General features: G+C 32.9%; 1 protein-coding gene across 2 annotated transcripts in view; it reads left to right on the forward strand.

Annotated features, from left to right (window-relative positions):
* The window catches only part of Mitf (transcription factor Mitf), a 113,290-nt gene that overhangs the window by 73,597 nt on the left and 18,224 nt on the right, over nucleotides 1–21,469 (forward strand). For both annotated transcript variants that reach the window (XM_011057541.2, XM_011057540.2), the window contains exons 4-6: nucleotides 814–1,003; nucleotides 8,100–8,175; nucleotides 17,706–17,982. In XM_011057541.2, coding sequence (XP_011055843.1) covers nucleotides 814–1,003; nucleotides 8,100–8,175; nucleotides 17,706–17,982 — 543 coding nt within the window. The remainder of the gene's footprint in view (nucleotides 1–813; nucleotides 1,004–8,099; nucleotides 8,176–17,705; nucleotides 17,983–21,469) is intronic.

Consider the following 21,469-nt stretch of genomic DNA (forward strand, 5'->3'; position numbering starts at 1 on the left):
CTATGAAGATTTCTAGAATTTATGTACTAAATATGTTATTTGAACTGCGCGCTAAAATGATTTTACTGTAGCAATTTGATTATGTTTATAAGTTCGAAAAATCATTTCGATGCGCAGTTCAAATAACTACGTATTAAAGGCCAGTTTCACAATTTATAGTTAATTCTTAACGGAGGTTCAGCTTGTTCTTCATTTCTTTCCAATTTTAGAATTGGAAAGAGATAATGAATAAGTTGAACTTCTGTTAAGAATTAATCATAAGTTACCTTAGTATATAAATTCACAGAAATTATTTAAAAACATTAAAAAAACATCCAGCTTCGATCGTATAGGCTTTTAGTTTATTGACTATGTTCTCACATGTACAATCTGAAATAAGATTTTTATTGTTTAAAATATATGTATTTTAATTTAATATATTATAAATGTTAATTTTACCGAAGAAATATGCTGCCACAATTTGTTTCCAAATTATGTCAATTTTACATTTTTTTGTATTAATTATAAGTTTTTACGTAATATTTGTATAACTTTTTAACATAATTCATCCTGTGTTAAATTAACGCAAAGATTTATATAGATGACATGTATGTACACAATGTTTAATATGTCACCTATCTTAATTTTTCACGTCACTTCACAAAAATTTGAGACACGTAAAATATATTAAATTTAACAAATATATTAAACTTTCCAACTGTTCATTTAATATATTTTTTAATTATTAGAGGTTTCTATAAAATTCATATATATTTTTTTATCTGTACAAGTTAATGTTATCCAAATGACAGTTTGCTTTTTTTATATTTGCAGGCTGAGGACCTCTTGGACGACATTCTGTCGTTTGAGGCTGGTTCCTTGGGTGACGGACTGAAAGACGGCCAAGCCGGAAGTCTCACAAATATACCGGAGCTTCAAATTAAACCAGAACCTCTTTTGCTCACCGAGGCAGAGATTCATGCTCTCGCGAAAGATCGGCAGAAAAAGGATAACCACAATATGAGTAAGTCAAGAAACCACTCTCCTCGATTAGATTGCGAAAAATTTATGCATTGCATTTTTTAAATATCAATTTTTTAATTGAAAGAGTTTTTATTTGGGAATTATAATTGAGCTGTAATTATTTTTTTAACATTTAATAACATATTAATTTATGATAACACTTTCATGATTATATTGCATTATATAGCACTTATTAAATATTGATTCTAATTAATTACATAGAGGTAATAAAATTTATGAAATATTCAAATAATTGATTATATATAAGTTTTGATATTCATTTTTCAAGTTTCAAAATTATTATTACTGATCTATTATAAGAATAAAAATGTTGCTTTACTTTTCGTTAAAGAGAGATTATTGACGCTCGTTGCATTATCATATTTAAAATTTCATGTTCGAAATTTATCTTGCGGCATATAGCTTTTGTAATAAGATTGATGTTTTAATCTTGCTTCTTTATACAAGGTGTCGCTTTGAATTGTCACTCGATCGACACTTTGCAAACACTTACTTGTTTGCCCGTGTAGAAATAATTGATAAGCGCTACTGTGTAATTTACACCTCAACAGTAGCAATCGGCGATGTCATGACGTTATTGTTACTGGTATCTACTACACTTATATCAATACATGTTGCCTGCGACATAAGTGGACTATTTAAATGACAATGAAAAAGAGTATTGTTATGTCCCGTGTTGTGTCGTTGCAATAGTCGTGTATTATTATCACAAACGTAGTCAATTAAACTTATGTCTGACTGTTATTTGTTAACGTAAACAATGACGACGACCGAATATAAGCATTGTCGACGTGAATTTAACGAAAATATTTTTATGCTGTTATACTGAAATCATTTTTTAAAATTTAGTTTTAATTTTTGAAAAAAGTAACAACTTTTAATATTTTTTAATAATTTTTTTATACCAAGTGATGCTCTGAATATAAGAATCTAAGAATATAAGAACATAAGAATAATAGAATCTAGTCATTTTTTATCATAATATCTTTATTTATTTATTTTCTTTTAACACTTTATGCAATCTTAGTTTACTAATGATAAAGAAGCTAAACTAATTATTTAAGAGACGCAGATGCACACGTTTGAAACTTATCTTGTTATCAAAAATAATGAAAATTATCTTGTTATCAATATTCTTGTTATCAAAAAAAGAAGAAAAAAAGATTTGCGACACATGATAATATTTTATGGATATGCTTGTACAGTATTTACAAAAACATACTTTCAATTTAATGCACGAACACAACTTAAATGTTTAAAAAATTCAGTGATATATTCATTAATAAATTTTAAAGATGCTCGTTATCATTAGTAATATTAAATTGCTTGTCAATTTAATTTGTGATATTACTTACTGGAACTTCAATTTAGGCAGTTCAGGAAAAATTGATAAATAATCGCAGTTTGCTTGAACTGAAAATTACAAAATTCACACAAAATATTATTAGATACCAAGCTTTGATTGGATATTTTTTTCGCTTATAGGTATTGAAAAATTTAGATATAGGTTGATTTCAAATACGATTTCAAATATAGTTTTAAGATGCTTCATCCTGCAAAAACATTATGATCAATTCCATGAAAAAATGTTAAACATCGGAAATCAGTAGGATCGCTGTTGAAATTCTCATTAAAGTGACGAAATTGGATTATTCCCTATGCGGCGGATGTAAGAAATGATTAAACAATATTCGAACAGTACCGGACTTTTACCGGGCGGCTGCGCTGTCGACTACTATTTTACGATGCGATACGCGTTACGTGCCGAATCGCGCGATTGTGTTCGCGGCGATCCTGTAAATTTGACCGCGCAATCAGTGAGCTTCAATTATCTCGCCTCGCTTTCCGGCGCGGTGGCAATAAAAACTTAGTTGCATGCGCGAATTTTTCGAGTGTGAAAGTGCATACGTATTATAGATATGTTTTACTATATCTAGATTTGTCCTTTTACGAGCAAACGGGTATTGTTATTCTTTTCCCCATTTTGATAAGTTTTGAGTGGCAAATCTAGGTCTAGGTAGATGAGAAATATTCAGACATGTACTTTTTTTTTAGAAGTGTTATTAGATATGTTAATGATGAAATGTTACCATGAAAAAATTAATTTTTGCGTTTTAATTGCATAGTTGAAAAATTTGTATTAAATTTAATATATTAGTGTCCCAAATGATCTACCCAATTCGTGATAATTTAATACAAGATAAATATGTTAGAGAGTAACACAAAAACTTACAATTACGTAAAAAATTCACACAAAAAATATAACATTGACAAATGGCAAACAAATTGTGAAAGTATTCTTTGATAAAATTAACACATTTTTTTCATTTATCATATTTATTATATTTATAAGAATTTAAAATATATTATTTTTATGTTAATTGTTCCCTTATTTATAAATTGTATTATTTTAACACTAGAAGAAATATTGAATATTAATTTCAAAAAGTTCAAATAATATAAACACATTACGTTAAATTAACACTCGGATATTATTAAAAATTCAATACAAAAATTTTAATAAGAACTGGTTTTAACACACATACAAAATATTTTTTCTGTTTTATTTTACTGTGTGTATATCGTTAAAATAATAGTAGATAGAGAAAACAAAAATTTAATTGATTTTTATCTTGGTGTAATTCTAGTTTGTTTGATTTGTAATTGTGATTTCAAGAATAGGAGAGTGTCAACTTAATTACATAATTGTGCAAATTTGTTGCTCAAAAATAAATTACTACGTATATATAAAAATAAAATAATAATTAACACAATTAAAGTTGATTTATTAAAGTTGATTTCTTTAATGAATAATTCGATTTAATGAAAAAGATGCACGTTATTATAGGTATTCTTTAATCTACTGTATGTAGTTTTTTCTAGTTGTAATCTGCTGTTTTTCCAGTACTCTACCTGGCTGTTGTCTCTCGCGATTAAGGCGTCGCTAAAATTGCAAAAAATGGCACGGCGCTCGCAAACGAAACAAGCGGAAATCGTGGGCGGTACTGGGGGTCGTATCGGAAGAGACCGGAGCATCCAATTTTCCGAAAACAATCGAGGACGTAATGAAAGTCCAGTTGGCCGGGGCGGAACGGTGGAATCGGGATCGAATTTGTAAGAGAGAATGGAGAAATAACGACCGCAGAGCACACGCGAGGACATCGGAAATAAAATAGAAATTCTGTAAAAATAGTCGCGCCGTCGCGCCGCTAATTCGCCCTCTCTTTGTCTCCCACTTATCGACTACTATTGTGCATCCCCGCGAGGTGCATTGTCGATTGCACAGCATTCTACGTGCGCTATACGTATAGAGAGACAAAAGAGGTGCTTATCGATGAGAGCCTCGTCTTTTTCTGCGCGATCGATGTGCGTGCAACACGAGTCGATTTACAAATGTGTTTTCCTTTTTTATAGTAATTTGTTTAATCTTTCTCCTTTTTCTCTATCATTAATTACTGCTTTCCCAATCTGTTCCACTCAAAGAACGTGATCAAGCGATTTCATTACCGCTTCAGATTGCATACATTATACGTTCAAAGGATTTGACACTTAAAATTTTTTTTGCGAATCGAATAAAAATGTCGAAATTTTTTCTAAGAAAAAATTGATCTTTAATCTAGTAAATGACGTAATATAAGAGATTTGGAATATTTTATTCAGAGAAAAAAACATAGTAGTGACATATGTATAGATGATGCGTTTTATATGTAAAATTATGGATGTATTACACATATTTTTAATAAAACGAAAAAATTATGAAAAATCATAAAATTTTTCTATATTGCATAAAAGAAAAAACAAAAGTTTAGCATCGATTTAGAGTTTTGTGAGTTAAAATTTCTTTCAATAATTTTTTTTTCCTCTAAATGTATAAGTTCGTATTCGCTGAAGAAGTCTGAACTAAAATGCACATGAAGAAAATCCCGATTTTTATAATCGTAGAACAGAAAGCAAACGGCTCGTTATTTATCCGCTTGTAGTGTTCGTATTGTTCCTGGGGAGGGCAAGTTTGCATTCTCTTTCGTAGGGAAACCCAGGCCAAAGCTGACGAGAGGCTTTTCTCTAATCTTTGCCCGTATCTCGCGGATAATTCCTTCCGGAAACCGGGGTTGGCTGATTGATGAGACTCGTCGTCGTCGATTAGGAAGGCGTGTCTCTTGATTCCGAGTGAAAAGCATAGGTTCGCGCATCTTCCCGACAGAATCGGGTAGGTTCGATCTTCATCGCCATCGTTTGTCCCGTCCCCATCCACATCGATTTTTCAGTCTGCCTCACGCTCCTCTGAATTAACTATCGTAATCTAATCAGCTGGATCAGAGGAAATTCCCTCGCGTCCCTCAATGATGCCTACTCTTCTCTCCCGTCATTCCTCCGCTTCTCGCTCTCTGCTTCTTTTTCTCTTTCTCTCCCTCGAGGCGAATCGAATTCGAGAAAGGAAGTTACAATTTCCTCAAAGTTTTCAAGGCTGCTCCTTCATCTCTTTGCGCGCGTGCGACGAATCTCCTCGATCTTGGTATCTTGTCCTTTATAGCCCTGTTCTATCGTGCCGTTTACAAATATTTGTCTCTGTATGAATCAGCAATTTGCAGAATTTAGTTTAGCATGACGTAGATCTGTGATGCACTTTGAAGTGCTTCAGAATGTAGATCTTATTTAGAATCGATTTTTCCTGAACTATATTTGACTTCCACAAAGTGGAAGAATATTTTCTTGTAGCTTAAAAATTTTATTTCAGAGGAGTCTTTTAATTCAATATTTTTTTTTGTTTCTCAAAGATCAAAATTCAGAATTTTTAAATTTGAAGTCCTAATTATAATTTATTAAATATAATAAATATAATTTCTTATCCATTTTTGTACCTTCAAAAATATCTTGTTCTGGGTAAAATAAATGAAAAATATAAAAAGAGTAACAAGAGCTCTAAAAATTTACTTTCTTGATTTGTATATTATTAGCAAACCGAAAATTAGTTTATCATCTTGTTTTGTAATTTATTACTAAAGAGCGAAATATTTTATTCGTTTTCTGCTAACTTTTGCTTCTGATTCTTGTCGCATCCGGAGTTGATTAATTCCAAAAGAAATAAAATATTTATTGACTTTTGATGAATAAAAAAGCGGAAGAAAATTAATGGACCGTTCCGTGTCTTTCATTCTTATCGATTAATTTCGACATAATGCTTCATTTATGTCATTCATGGGTAGTGATGTCTCTGTTCAATATGCACTTCGACAAATTTACTTTTCCGGTAGCTTATCCCCCTTACAATCGCGATATCGGCACTGTTCACCGATAGCGAGCCAAGCGGCTTGACCTCTCGCACCTCCGTTCGAGAGATACCTGGCTGGAATAATCGATCGAGAACGGGGTCACGTGCCAGCGATAGGGCGATCCAGTTCGTAGTCTTTCCGCAGGGGAGATACGCTATATCCTCCGGAAAGCGCGATATGCTTTCCCGAATAACTTCGATACGAGACGACGATATCTCGGATATATCGAGAGACGGGGCGATTTGACCCTCGACAATTCGCACGCGCGTTCAGGACGACAACGATGTAATTTATTACGATCGAGCAATCGAAGGATACCGCGTTTGCTTCCAATCGTGTCAAGTGGTTGTAAATTCGAGTAGAATATAGTAATAGTCCGTAGTATAGATCTATAGAACTTAGTGTCTAAGGGAATACAGGTAAAATCTATATCTTTGCCATCTTTTTTCTATCAGAATTACAACTAAAAAAGAAAAAATGTGATTGAAAAGGCATATATCACAATACATAAATATTTTATTGTATTGTTTTTATTCTATGGTAATCTATTAAAATATAAATATTTCGCTATTGACATCTTGCGCTCGTAGTGTATGCCTTTTCAATTGTTTTAAGTTTAACCACGTTTTGACTTCTATTGTTTTAAAAAAGAAAGATCCTTTTTCAGTGGTTATTACATAGTAAAAAACATTTTGTTAAAATCGGTTTTTGTTAAATTTTGTTTTTATATTAAATTTTTAGTATTAATTTAACATAATGTGATTGTGTTATTTGAAAGTTTAAATCGATATTTAATAAATCGATATTTAATACTTATTAAAATAACAGAATTTATAAGCAAGTGAACAATTAATCCTTTGAAGTGTATATTTTTTTTCCATCTCATGAATTCCTATAAAATCTTGCAATTCTATGTTTTTTAGGTAACTGATTGCGAATCTGAAATCATATTTAAAAAATTCGAAATAGTGAATTCAAATGGCTGTCATATGGGAATAATTTAGTGCAAATCTGAATGAATATGACTTCCACGTTTTGCACTTCCAGTTTCCGACTTTTTTAGAAAGATAAAAGTCCAAACTTGAAGAGACCTTTCTAAAGTTGCTGGAACAGTGGAATATACATACATATGGTTTATGCGTTATGAATTTATAAAAATGATAAAAATACATTTTTGGGGGATTTCAATGCCTTCTCTCTTAGAAACCTTACATGAGAGACAATCTTTGAGGTCATATTTATATTCAGCGCATTTTATTTACTAAAGAACGATCTTTCATGACAAAAATGCAAAAAACTTTAATCTGCTACTGGGATATTTTATTCATTACATTATAAGTTACATTATATGTGAAAATTAACTCATTTCAATAGGATTTAACTTTCTATATAATTAATAATGCGAAATTCTTAGATGTATAATTTGGGACACATTAGATATATTAAATTTAATACAATTTTTTTAACTATGTGACACAAAATTTTATTATTCCACAGACTTATCGACAATGGTTACAGTATTATCATCATATAAATATTTGATTTTCAACCTTGATAACTGCCGATTGTGGCGATTACTGTCCTCCATTTAGATCAGATAAGATTTCTCGTCTAATATATTAAGGTAATCAGACCAATTCTTTAATAAACACGAGACGAATGCCTTCCAATCAAAAACTCGAATCATTCGTTCTCGCTGACCCCGATCGCACCATTTAGCAGATGAATTAACAGACGATCTATCTATTTATCTATCTCATTTGTCGCGAACGAGCCATGATTGATGTGCACAATTTCCGTTTTCAGTTGAACGACGGCGGCGTTTCAACATCAACGACAGGATCAAGGAGCTCGGCACCCTCCTGCCCAAGACCAATGACCCGTGAGTACGAATCTCTTTTCTTTCACCGCTTCTCCTTCTTCTTCTTCGCTTCTTCCTTGTCCCACGTCACACGCTCGCTTCCTCTCTCGTTCCATCTCTTGGCCATCGCCACCCTGTTCCTCGTAGTCCTCTTATTCTTTGCCTTTGCCTTTTGCACATTCCCCACGGACCATTATTTCCTGTTCGTGACCCTTTACGACGAGTTAGTCCAGGTCAGGTGCTCGAGACGAGAGGCTTTCACCGGAAGTCCATTCTTCGCCCCTTTCACCCTTCTTTCCTTCGTTTTTCCTCCTCTCTCGTTGGCTCCCCATGGTTGCTCGTTCCTCCTTCCTTTACTTCAGCTTTGTTTCCCGTTCACCCTGCCGCGCAAAGCGCCACGCTTTCTCGTTTTAGGATGTCCTTCAACTCGGTGAATGAACGCAAATGCGAGGGAAGAATGACGCCGCGAACCAGAAATACGAGGAGACGAGATTAAAAAACACCAAGTTTGTTGTTTATTCCTCATGTTACTGCGTGTTCCGACAATGCCGGACATACGCGTTCTTGTATCCTACATAAAAGTACATTACAAAAATTAATCTTTTATGGCACTTCACGCATTCTAACTCGAAAAATTTTTCTTTGATATTTAAATTTAGGAAACACATTTTAGGAAATGATATATTTTCTTGGATATATTGTAAAAATGCAATTTAGTGTAATTTAATTGTTTTCGAGTGTTTTATTTAACTACGATTAATGTAAATATCTATTAATGTTAAAAGAAATAAATTATGATTTGTGCATAGTACTTTAATGTTTAATATTTAACATCGTAATAATCTTGGGCACTTCAGTTCTTTTGCGATATTGGTTTTGTTACGATAGGAGATAATTTTAATTTAAACGTACGTCTTATTCTATACATATGTTAATTATTCGCCATTCTATTGAATTGTAGCGTCATAAAAAATCTTATCTATCGTTCGACATTTATGTTTGAAAACATTTATTTAGCTGTAAAATCTTAAGCTTGCTAAATTCTGTCAACATATATACTTTGCTCTTTCCATAATATTAGCCGTAATGTATAATTGATTGTGTGTGTGTGTGTGTGTGTGTGTGTGTGTAATGAAATTTATTTATACTATTCTATAAACTTAATTGATAATTTAGAGTTTAGAATTACAAAATTCTATTATTCCATTCTTTCTATTTCTAATTATTTTTGCAAGTTTAAGATTACAAAAATCTTTTCTGATAACGAGTTAATAACTTTCAGGCAATAAATATATTGCGATACAAATGATCTCAAATGAGTATTTTGAGCGAGAATGTTTCTTCTTAGTCATGCACCACATCGGTGATGGAAGAGACGTTTGTTTTCTTTGCTGTTTTCTATGGGATTCTACGTCGATCAGTTCGTGTCTGACCTGTTTCGGACATGATCCCTGACACGAATTTTCTCGAGACTTCGACACACGATGGACGTATTAACGAGCGATCCTTTTGCATAGAATAGCCGAATGGGTCCGTCGTTCATTTATCAATCCGACGATCGATCCATTTGTCTACGTCAACATCCGACGAACTTAAAAACTCCCTCCTTCGGGTTCGGCATCCTCTTCTCTTGTGCTCCTCATTTCTTTGAATATCGATTCACGAAAAACTGGAAAAATCCGAATAAACTGGTTCGTGGCTAATGTTAATTGCGTAATATTGAACTTTATTAACGATACGAACTCTTTATGCAATGATAAATGTATTTACTTTGACAAATAAGATAAAAATGTATTTACTTTGATTTTGCAGCCAATAATAAAAGAATTATATCATTTTGAGTCATCACTATTAAATTTCTCAGAAAACGCAAAAACTTTTTTTTTAACTTGACAGAAAAATGACTAACGAAGTAATATCGGCCAAAATAATATATTTTTAATTAAATGCCATTTTTGTCATTTTAGCTTCACAATACTTAAAAAAACTAGCCTTTTTTTAAGTTGTGTGTGTGACATAATTTTGATGATTTTTAAAAAATCATTCTTTTTTACGATTTGTAAGATTTTTTTATAAAATTAAGTTAGTTTACTTTTGATGATTGATAGGGTAAAAGTTTACCTAACTTATTCGTAATAATTCATTAGTATAATTTGAAAGTCACGTCTTTTTTATTTTATCATTTTTGAAGTAAAGTAACAGTATAATTTTTTTTTAATTATACCAACTTCCACTTTCCTTGAAGTTATCGTCTGCATTATTATCTGCAATTTTGATTAACTTTAGAAGGAAATAAGAATTCATGGAGACATTATAATCAACACTGAAGAAATTGACTAATTACTAAAAATCCTTTACTTAAAATAATTCTTCATTTTTGTCACCAATTTTTCACGCAAACTTTTCGCGCGAAGGGAGACGCAAAGTTCGTTGTTCATAATTATTGATTTAATACATCGTAATTTACATTATCTGCGCCTGATGAAGGAGAAGCGTACAGAACAGCGTGCGTTCTTTATCTGCCGTCATATTCCCGTCATATTTTTCGACACGTCACTGATAGATGCGATAACGCGAGCACGCTTTGGGATTAACGTGTTCCACGTCTCGAATTTCTCTCTCGATATTTCGGAGCTGACGAGATGAAACTGATGAAAGTTGAATTAATGCGGCTTTACCTCGATTGTGTTTGTCAGCGATAATTTATACTCCGTTTCAATGCCTCTCTGGAATTGTATTTAACGCGCATTTTAAATATCCCGATTGACATTCCGGTCTCGCGCGCATATTCGAACCGCATTGTCCACGCATCTGTGCATCGCGTGCAATATTAGTACGCACATACGTCCTCGATTCACCAAGCGTCTTTTATCTAATGACGCTCATTACATCGATAAGACAATGGCGTGCAGTCGCTGCAAACGTGTGATAACGCTTCTGCCTATCGCGAGTGATAAAGATAAATTGTTAACCGTGTATCAAGTACATATTGCACAATTTTCTTCACGGGTGCGAGTTTACTTGAAAAAAATTTGATATGAATCAAGCAGATATAAGACAAATATTTTTAATAAAGATAGAGATAATTCAATGAATTTATAATCTTTTTATTGTAAATAATATATATATAAAACATGTTAGAAATCCAACTCTTAATTACGTATTGTTAATTATTATTAATCTTCATTGTAATTCACAAAAGAAACGCAGTTTTAAATTTAACATATTTCATGTGTTCTAAACAGTCGACACAAATTTTTGTGTTAATTTGTAACACAAGATGAGTATGTTACAAAGTAGCACAAATGTTATGTAAAAAAAATTGAGGTTACTGATTCATATTTATGGTCAAGGCTGTAATTCTTAAATATAAACTTTCATTCTTTAGACATATTCAACTATATATGCAATAAAAATAATTGTACAATTGTGGGAAAACTTAGTTTTATTTTTCTCAAAGTCGCGGCTGCCAAAATTTGTTCGTGCTAATCGTATCCAGCAAGGAAGGGAGAGTAAATGTCAGTAATAACGCGCGTTAGAACTTCTCGTGAGTGTCTAAGCGTCTTCTCTGTAACGTCTTTCTCCTGTAGGGTTTTAGTTTCGGCTTTGGCCGGGGACGATATCAAGCAGAACGCGGGTAAACTCAGCGCGATAGCGCGCCTGCGATAACGAAGTAGAGCCCTGGTTCTAAAGACACCGGCAAACACGGCACAGATTTCTCTTCGTCCCTTCCTCCGGTGCTAGTGTCTCCGTTCATCGTGTTCAAGTTTCGGAATAGTCCTCGTTTCCTACGAAACGCCCCGAATCTTCGCCACCCTCACGTTCCTTACGTCGTTCCTCATTAAGGCGAGCGATGGAGGGAAACCCCGTCGATGCACTTGGCTGTTTATTGTTCACCGTGCAAACTCGTTTCTGACGCGCGTGCAAGTACGAAAACCACGCGCGACTCGTGAAGGAGGCCTGAACGCGCCGCCGATGTCATTCCGTCTCTGATGAAGCGCGGAATGTTTAACTATTCGGTCGCATGTTCCTGTTAACAATAATGAAACGGTAATTGAATCTGCGAAACTTGCACGACGCTGTGTTGAAACAGTTCTTTAGCTAACTAAATAATGGTCCACATTTTTGCCGTATGTTCGGCGTTTATCCAATATATGAAGGTTGCTTTTGATGTCAACAAATACATGAAGATTAAATTGCTACATATATGATAGATACCGGTTCTTACTTAAAAAATGACATACTTAAAAAGTTTTATTTTGGAACTGTTATGAATAGGTCAAATAAACACTACGTATCGATCATCAAAAGTAAACTAAGTCAGTCAATTTTTATTAAAATTATTAAAATTGTTACAATTTAAAAAGGATAATTCATAAAAATATCATCAAAATCGTCACAATTCAAAGAGTAATTAAAAAAAAGTTATCAAACTCAAAAAGAGTAGTGTTAGAGTATTTTAAGGATTGTGAAATAAAAATGATAAAAATGATATTTGATCATGTTAAGAATATATTCTTTTTCTCCCCCCCCCCTCTCTCTCTCTCTCTATATATATAAAACTTGATTATTTTATAACTTTTTGTCAAATAAAAAGCAACTTTTCGCCTTTTTTGGGAAACTTAATGTTTTGAGTTATGTCACTTTTGAAACAAAGCAGCGCAGCGATATGTATTGTATGAGAATACAGAGAAAGTACCTCGCATTAAAATTTATTGATTAAAAAGTTATCGTAGTTGTACGATGGATCCAATTATAAGTGTTCGGGAGCAAAAGTTGGCAAAATTCGCATTGGTTTTGTTGAAACTACATGCAATGGCTCAGAATGTTAACTCGCATTAACTTGAAACACGGCAACAGAATTCCCATTGAATTTAGTAAATCCGTAAATCGCGAACAATTCAGCAAATTCACCGTTGAAAAATATAAGCGCGCTTCTCTCTTAGATGAAATTAATAAAACATTGAATTTTTTTTTCGATGTAGTAAACGTGTTTACGGAGAAATGCAGTTCGCAAGCTCTCGGGTTCAAGTACGCAAACCCACACGGCCGCAAATTCGCTCGTCGTGAAATTGTATGGAGCATGACGACGCCTCACGTGGAAAAGTGATGCTTTATGCAATATACCGGCGGCTGTTTGGTTTCGGAGTTTGCTCGGCAGGCGCAAAATCTCGCGAGTCATGCAGCGACGCGCCCATTCGCGATCCGCGATCGCGCGTGAATTTAATTACAGTTTTGTCGAGGCAATGTAAATTATTAGCAGCATCACGAGAGCATTCGCGCTGTTACAAGAAACGTGGACCATTTTACCGCGAAGCGTAAAATAGTTGATAATTATTAATTATTTGTAGTTGTGCTGTTTTTGTAATTTACTATTTCATGTTCTGTAGTTTTATTTTAAATTGTTTTATGTGTGCTTTACGCAGTTGGAAAATTTGTTAAATTTAACACATTTCACTCAATGGTTCATTCAAGTTTTTATGTTAATTTAACACAAGATAAATATCTGTTAGAAATTAATACAAACTTTATGTAAAAATTAATATAAAAATGTAACACTGACACAATTTGGAAATATTCTTTAATAAAATTAATACTTATAAGTTAAATTAACACGCATCTTATTTATTTATCTTAGAATTTATATTTTAAAACTGTATTATTATCATCATTATTGTTATTTGTTCATAAATTATATTATTTTAATCTTAAAAAATGTCAGTTGAATATCAGTTCAATACAAAATAAACTGAATAATAATTATTCAAATTATATTACGTTACCATCAGATATGTTAAAAATTTAACACAAAGGTTTAACAGAAACTTGTAACGCAAATACAAGATGCTTTTTACTGTGTATGAGAGTACACTGAGAAAAAAATATAATCAATTTTAATAAATATTTAGTTCAATATTGCCAACTAAATATTTACTTACTATTGTATAAATAAATATTCGTTCAGTAAAATGAATGATTGTTAAATCAAATTAATGTTTCTTGTAGCAAATGAATAAATGTTTTTATATTTAATAAATATTTAGTTGGCAGTATTCAACTAAATATTTATTAAAATTGACTATATTTTCTCTCAGTGTATAAATTTCGAGACTAAATAATTTTCACATGTTAAAAAAACCTTTATTTAATATTTTATTTTCTTGTGTATTGTTACGCCCATGTATCGCTCGTTTTTATTTGTTTCAAATTAATTTGAAGATACTCTTTTTCTTTTGCAAAAAATAGACTTACGAAAGTACGCAGACTGTTGTCTTATTGTTAGTTTCCCTTCCACATTCTCGATTTTGGTAGCACTTTTTGATTGCATTTAAGAGTGCAATACTCACACCATGGTTCAATCCTCCCGGTTTTCTCGTAAGATAAAGCGGAGGATTATAGTTTCTCGAGGGAGCATTCATCGTGGAGTCCACGAAGGATGGATGTATCAGAGACATGACGAATGCCATCTTATCATAGGCTTTCTATTCGGCGTCTCGCTTTCCCTTTTGCAAATGCCGGCAATTTGCGATTTTTCGGGCGATAAATTGACGAAACGATTTCGTCGTAAATCAACGGCGTGGCGGAAGGAAAAAAAGTGTGAGTAACGACGAAAATCCGTGCGTGTTGTTCCCGAGTTTTGCATGGGAATATTTAAATCACGACGGAGAACTCTTATGGCGAATCTCCGGTGTCCGTCACGAGAAATTTCATATTGCGTCGCATCGCGTCAACAGTTTTCGCTAAACCTTCGAATATTTATCACAACGCGGTGTAAGATTGACAAAACAAATGAGCTATCGATATCAATGTCAAAAAAAAAGCGTGATTAATGATCATATCGGAATGGCATATCTGTGAAAGATAATCTAATTTTTAGATAATCTAATTTTTTCCAGCTATAGTTTAATTACAAATACTGATTTGTATTATCGCGAAAATTACATAGTTTACGGATAATATCTGTACCTTATCAAATATATCTTATCTCTTGAACATGTTATTGATCATTTATGAACAATACTGTTTTGTTTTTCAGAATAAAAAATGCAAAACCTGCAGTTACGATCTATACTTTCTTTTTCCAATCTCGACATTCTAATACGATTCATATCAAATATTCTGTAAAAGTGGATACATACTTGTTGCGTATCCGTATATCGTATCATCGTTTCGTAAAATTGTGTTTTAATAATGTCACAGTAAAAATTATTTTGTACTTGTATTAAAATTGGTTTGTCTTAAAATTTATTTCTAACATATTCGAGTGTTATTTTAATATAATATTTTATTTATTTTTATTATTATGTTATTTTGAGTATTTTGTATCAAATTGATATTTAACATTTTTTAATGTTAAAATAACACAATTTATAATAAATGAACAAAGAATAAAAATAATGTAATTCCAAATCAAATTTTAAGGTAAATAAATATGTGTATTAATTTTACTTATAAGTGTTAATTTTATTTAAAAAAATGTGTTTCTACAATTTGTATCTACATTGTGTCAAAATTTAATGTTTTATATGTTAATTTTTACATAATTCAAATTCTAAAATAAGTGAATAAAAGATTAGTATTAATTTTATTTATTTATTAGGTGTTGGAATTAATTCGTAGCGTTTTTTAATGAAAGAATGTTATTTATTTCACATGAGCATTAAAAAATACATTAATGAAAGTACTTCCCATCACTTGTAAAACGCTACGAATTAATTCCAACACCTAATATATTAATTTTCTTGAAGAAATATGCTTTCACAATTTATTTAAATTATGTCAAGGTGTTACATTTTTTTCTGTCAATTTTTACATGTATTAAATTAACACAAAAATTTGTGTGAACTGTTTAGAACATATAAAATGTATTGCATTTTAGGAATTTTTCAACTGCGTAAGATACACCGTGTCATATCATTGCATTGATACGCAACAAGTCTGTATCCACTTTAATATACATTCAATATTCGAAATTTATGTGCAAAGTGAACGAGAACGTATGCTACATTTTTCAAGCCATTTCTGACGCCGTCCAGTGTCAAATATTACAACGTGTTTCTAAAGAAATGCGCACTTTCTCTGGCAATTCTAAATTTTTCTTACTCTTACGTTTTTATTCGCGAGCCGTTCGCCGAGCATTCCTCACACTGGCGTTGCAAGATTGTCCGCGCTGGATCATCGCGAATGTCTCTTGCGAGCAAAGAGACACCTCCGAGATGCTATTTTCTGCTTCTCGTTTCTGCATACGCAGAATGCTCCTCATGAATTTTTCGAGAGCGCCACTGTGAGAAATTCTCCAGGTTAACGACAAATCGCCGTATCATGCGAAGGCGCGAGACACAAGGGATGTGCCGAGAAAGAAAAAAGAAGAGAAAAAAAGGAAAAAGTGCGAAGAATACAAGAACGCGGCCCATGTTATGGAGATTCTTCGAGACTTCATTGCTTACGTCCCTCGTCGAGAAATCGGTCCCCGTCCGTCTGATATTCCGCGCGAACTCCCGCGCGGAATTCCATCTCGAAGGTGGCCCTCGAAACGTCGATGGCGGCCGGGGTGATTCTCAGAGACGATAATATCAGTCGTATTACGGTTGAAGAATTTGAGAATCTCCTGATGAAACACCCTATCTCAAACACGGTTCTGACGAAATAATAATCGCGACGTCTGAGGTTTCAAGTAGCCTGGTGGGTCTCTTTCCGTCACTCTCCTTTTTATTAGGGGCGTTATCACCTTTTTATGTTTCTCTGAGAGAAGTCGAGGAAAAAAATTGAAAACGTGAGCTCAACGTTCTCACGAATCTCTCTTATCACTGTTCTTTATACAACCTGTACCGAGAAATCACAGGCATATCAACTCTTCGATGCTACTGACGATAGATGTAAGGGAGATTGCAAGAACGTTAAGAATACAAAATACATATCTTATTGATTGAAATATCTTGAGCAAAAATTATTCGTTTTTTTATTAATAAATTATACAGTTTGATATTAATTAATCCTCCGGAGCTGACGACAAAATCTGTAAAACAGTTATTGAGTTACGCTTAGTCTAAGAAACCTACTTAATTTATATTGATATTCAATATTTTTTAATATTAAAATAACATAATTCATGAACAAACATAAAAATAACATAATTCATGAAAAAACAAAAATAATGTAATCTCAAAACGTAAATTCTAAGATAAAAGATGAATCAATTTTACATATATACATGTAAAATTATTGAAGAAATATGCTGAAAGGCTAGTTAATTAAATTCGAAAAAACAAAATGACATAATTTGTATAAAAATGGATGTGTGTGTACACTCTAAAAAATATCAGTATAAATTTAACACTACGCAATGTCTATATAATTCTCACTGTGTTGGTGTTGATATAAATACTAACATGATGTAGATTTAGCATCGTGAGTGAGAATTTAACACTATGGTTTCAAATCCACAGTGTTAAATCTAATACCATATTTTTAGAGTGCATATATGGCGTTTATAATTTTTCCTTAAATTTAATGAATGCTGCAAATGACGTCGTTTGGTTCTTTCTTTGCAGATATTATGAGATTGTTAGGGACGTTAGACCAAACAAGGGTACAATTCTCAAGTCGTCGGTGGAGTATATAAAACTGTTGAAAAACGAGCTCACGAGGATGAAGCAAAACGAGCTCAGGCATAAACAATTGGAGCATCAGAATCGCAGATTACTTCTACGTGTGCAGGAACTCGAGCTGCAAGCGAAAGCACACGGTCTTCCGGTTACTGACTTTAACTGGGCGTCTACTTCCGCCATGCTTAACACCTTTCCGAGGAGTAAACTCGAGCAACGAAAGGTAAGTATAAAATCCTTTCCCATCCGATCCGCATCTCGTTATATCCGCTGCTTCGAATATACATCATTGCATCATTCTATTCATCGTGTCAAGTTTTATGTTTAATTTCCATAATAATTTATTTGCATTTGATTTATTTCCTTCTATCCGTTATCTTTTAACAATAAACCATGTTCAACACTTTAATACTTTGACTACTGCTAAGTCGATTTTGGTATTGAATTTAATAAATATAATGTTTTATTTGATTTTGTTGTTTTAATACTTTATTTGTTTTCTTAATATATTGGTATATCTCGTTTTTAGATTGAGTTATTCCACTTTTCGATAAAAATTTCAACTTACTCTCTTACTCTCTTAGAGTTGGTTGTTCCATCTTCGGATAAACTATGATAATTTATATACTGGATAAACAAAAGAATATATAAAAGAATAAGAGCATAAGAGAGCATAAGAATAAGATGGCCTGTTTTTACAGTATGTGATTAACTACAGTATGTAATTGAACTTATTGAAGGTTACCAAGAGATTCATTAATGAAATTCATTCATTAATTTCTTGGTAACCTTTCATCTTTAAGTAACCATAGATTGTGAAAACGAGGCTAAGATAGTGAGCTGAAGTTTACTGAATAACTCAGACTAATTCTTTTGTTTATCTATTAGATAACATGGCAGTCAAAGTGTTAAATAAATTTTGTTAATGTTTCATTATATTTTCTTTTATATATATTATAATTATAATATATTTTTAAATATATTTTATATATTTTTAACCCATTTTTTATTTCTTTATGAGCGTGCATATTTTCAATATTTTTGTATATTACATAACTTTAGTAAGTAAATAACAAGCGAATTATTTTTCAAGTAGAGAGAAAATTTTTCCTCTTAATATACGAATATTATCGTTAATTTCAGTCAGTTTTATTAAGTATAGTTTCGTAACAGCGAGTCATTTAATTTTAATGCGACTGTCGCGCAATTGATTTTCGATGCTATAGCGACGGCATCAAATGTAACGATCGATTCGATCCTTGATCTGAATAAACCTCCCGCTCGTTCGCCAGAGTAGTTTCATAATGCGTGCATCTGTTCTGAGAGAGAAAGAGAGACAAAGGCGAATAGCTGTTTGCTTCGCTCGCGATCTCTCTTTCTCGCATTCGTTTATCGGTGCTCTCGTACACGAGTGCGGTAGGCAATGCCGTCTTTTGACAGCGACAGTAATGATTTTATTACGCAACCGGAGGTCGATTCGAAGTTGTCCGTATGTTTGCATAATGAGAAATATTTTCTCATTTACGTACAATTGACGTATCGTTCTGTGCCTCGAGCGACTTTCATTCAATGACGATCTCTCAAGCACCGTTCGATCTCTTGACGAAGCGATTGCAGGACACCATGAGTCTTGTAGACACCTTTCGAAATTTTCGTTCGCACTTGAACATGACAATTTGTAGCATCTCATGTAAGCATTATACAATTTTTCAATTTTACACGTACATACACAGTTTCACACTTTGAGTAATAATTGTAATAATTTTCACAAAAAAGATGAACTTTTCTATCACAATTATATAATAAAAACAATTTTTATTATAATTGTAATAAAAATAAAAATAACTATTTTTATTATAATTATATTAATTTAATTTAATTATCTTATTGTAATTATTATAATTTCCATTTAAAAGAGACTGACTATTTTTTGCTTCGTTATTCATTAATATTATTCGAAGTGTGTTAATTTTTCGATATATACATAGCAACTGACATCCCACACATCTGGCAATTTTATATATATACCTATATTAGTAGTGGATTATTGTTCCGAATAATAAATTGCGGCTTATCGCAGTCTGGTCGACGTATAAATCGCCCTCGTTTGTTTTGCTTGTCATTACGATGTCGCTCCGAGCGAAGAAGGCGAATTTTTGGGAGATAGCCGTCGGCATTGATCGCCGTCACCGTTGCTCTTTAAGACGCCCGATCACGGAGATATCTTGTGAGATTAGCGCGGCAAAAGTTACCGTTGAATTAGTGGACCAGATAAAGTCGCGCGCGCACGTACGAGGTTTGACATGCGCAGCTTCGTGATGCGATTAAGAACTCTTCAAGTTCCGATAACGACGCGCTTCGACGACGATAGATCTTTGACAGATCTGGGCTTCTTAAAGAGGCCACGTCATTAAGGGAATACGGACAGAGAGAAAGAGAAGTTATTAACATTTTTATTACATCCGTTACTGACAGCGGCGCAACTGACGTCCGCCCATATCCGCGAAACTTTTAATAAGTCTTTTTTTTATTCCTGCACTCTCTGTGAGCTGGTGCACACAGTGTAATAAATTGAAGTGAAGCAAACATATATTTATTCCACTTTAACTTATTGCATCGTGTGCACCAATTTTATTCATTTTATATGTGACGGTACGTAGAAAAGGATGATTGTTGTGTGCATTGACGTTATTATAATTTACTTTCACGCTCATCGCACTTTTGGAAACATTCGGAGTCGCACGCTGCGACGCGCGAGATAACGAAGGAGACACGAGATGACGTACCGAGAGAAGGATGAGTTAAATTATTGTTCGAGATAAAGTTCCGTCGGGGCGTAAGTAGTCTGACAAGCAGCTTCCTCGCGGTTAGAGAAATTTAAACATTGATAACGTCCCGCACCGCGATTCGCGCGACGAGTTCCGACTGAGGCGAGAGAAGTGTCTCGCGTATTGCACAGAGGAATTTTACCACGACACTTAACCGTCGCACTGGTTTGCTTAACGTTAATTTCGTCCCTCGATTTATCTTACGCGAAATGTAAACGATGTCGTACAAATGCGCCTCAGATAACGATGAATTATTTTTAGAAAAAACGCAAAGATGGAATATGTATATTTTGAAATAATAATATACATAAGATATATAGTGGATTATCTCTGGCAACGATATCACTAATCCGTCGAGCAATGAACTTATTCGTGTGAATTATTTAAGTACTTGATTTATTAAGTTCCTTTATAACACTTCCTTCTGACACTTCAAGCCATTCTTTTGCTTTCAAGTTAAAATAATAATTATTTAGATTCAGTAACTGCTACTGAATTTGAAAAATTATTATTAAAAAAACATTGTTATAGATATTTAAATAATTTGAAAAAAATATCAATTTTGAAAAAGTGTTTCCAAACTTTTGATTTGATGTGTAAAAGTAGAGATGTTATTATCAGATTCAAAAAAATAAATCAAGCATAGATAATTTACGAATGAAGAATTATTAAAAAACATTTTATTGTTCTGGATATTTAAGTAAGTATGTAGTGCTAAAAATATCAATTTTTAGAAGGTGTTTGCACTTTTAGCATGGAATGTATATTCGGACTTCTTAATTCGTTATTTTATGTTGAAACGAAACGTTACAGTTTGCGAAAAATGGTTCTTACTTTGGCAATGAATTATTTCTGTTAGAGAAGGCACAGTACGCGCAAAGG

Source organism: Acromyrmex echinatior, chromosome 1 (assembly GCF_024713525.1).
Source record: "Acromyrmex echinatior isolate Ae372 chromosome 1, ASM2471352v2, whole genome shotgun sequence".
NCBI lineage: Eukaryota > Metazoa > Arthropoda > Insecta > Hymenoptera > Formicidae > Acromyrmex > Acromyrmex echinatior.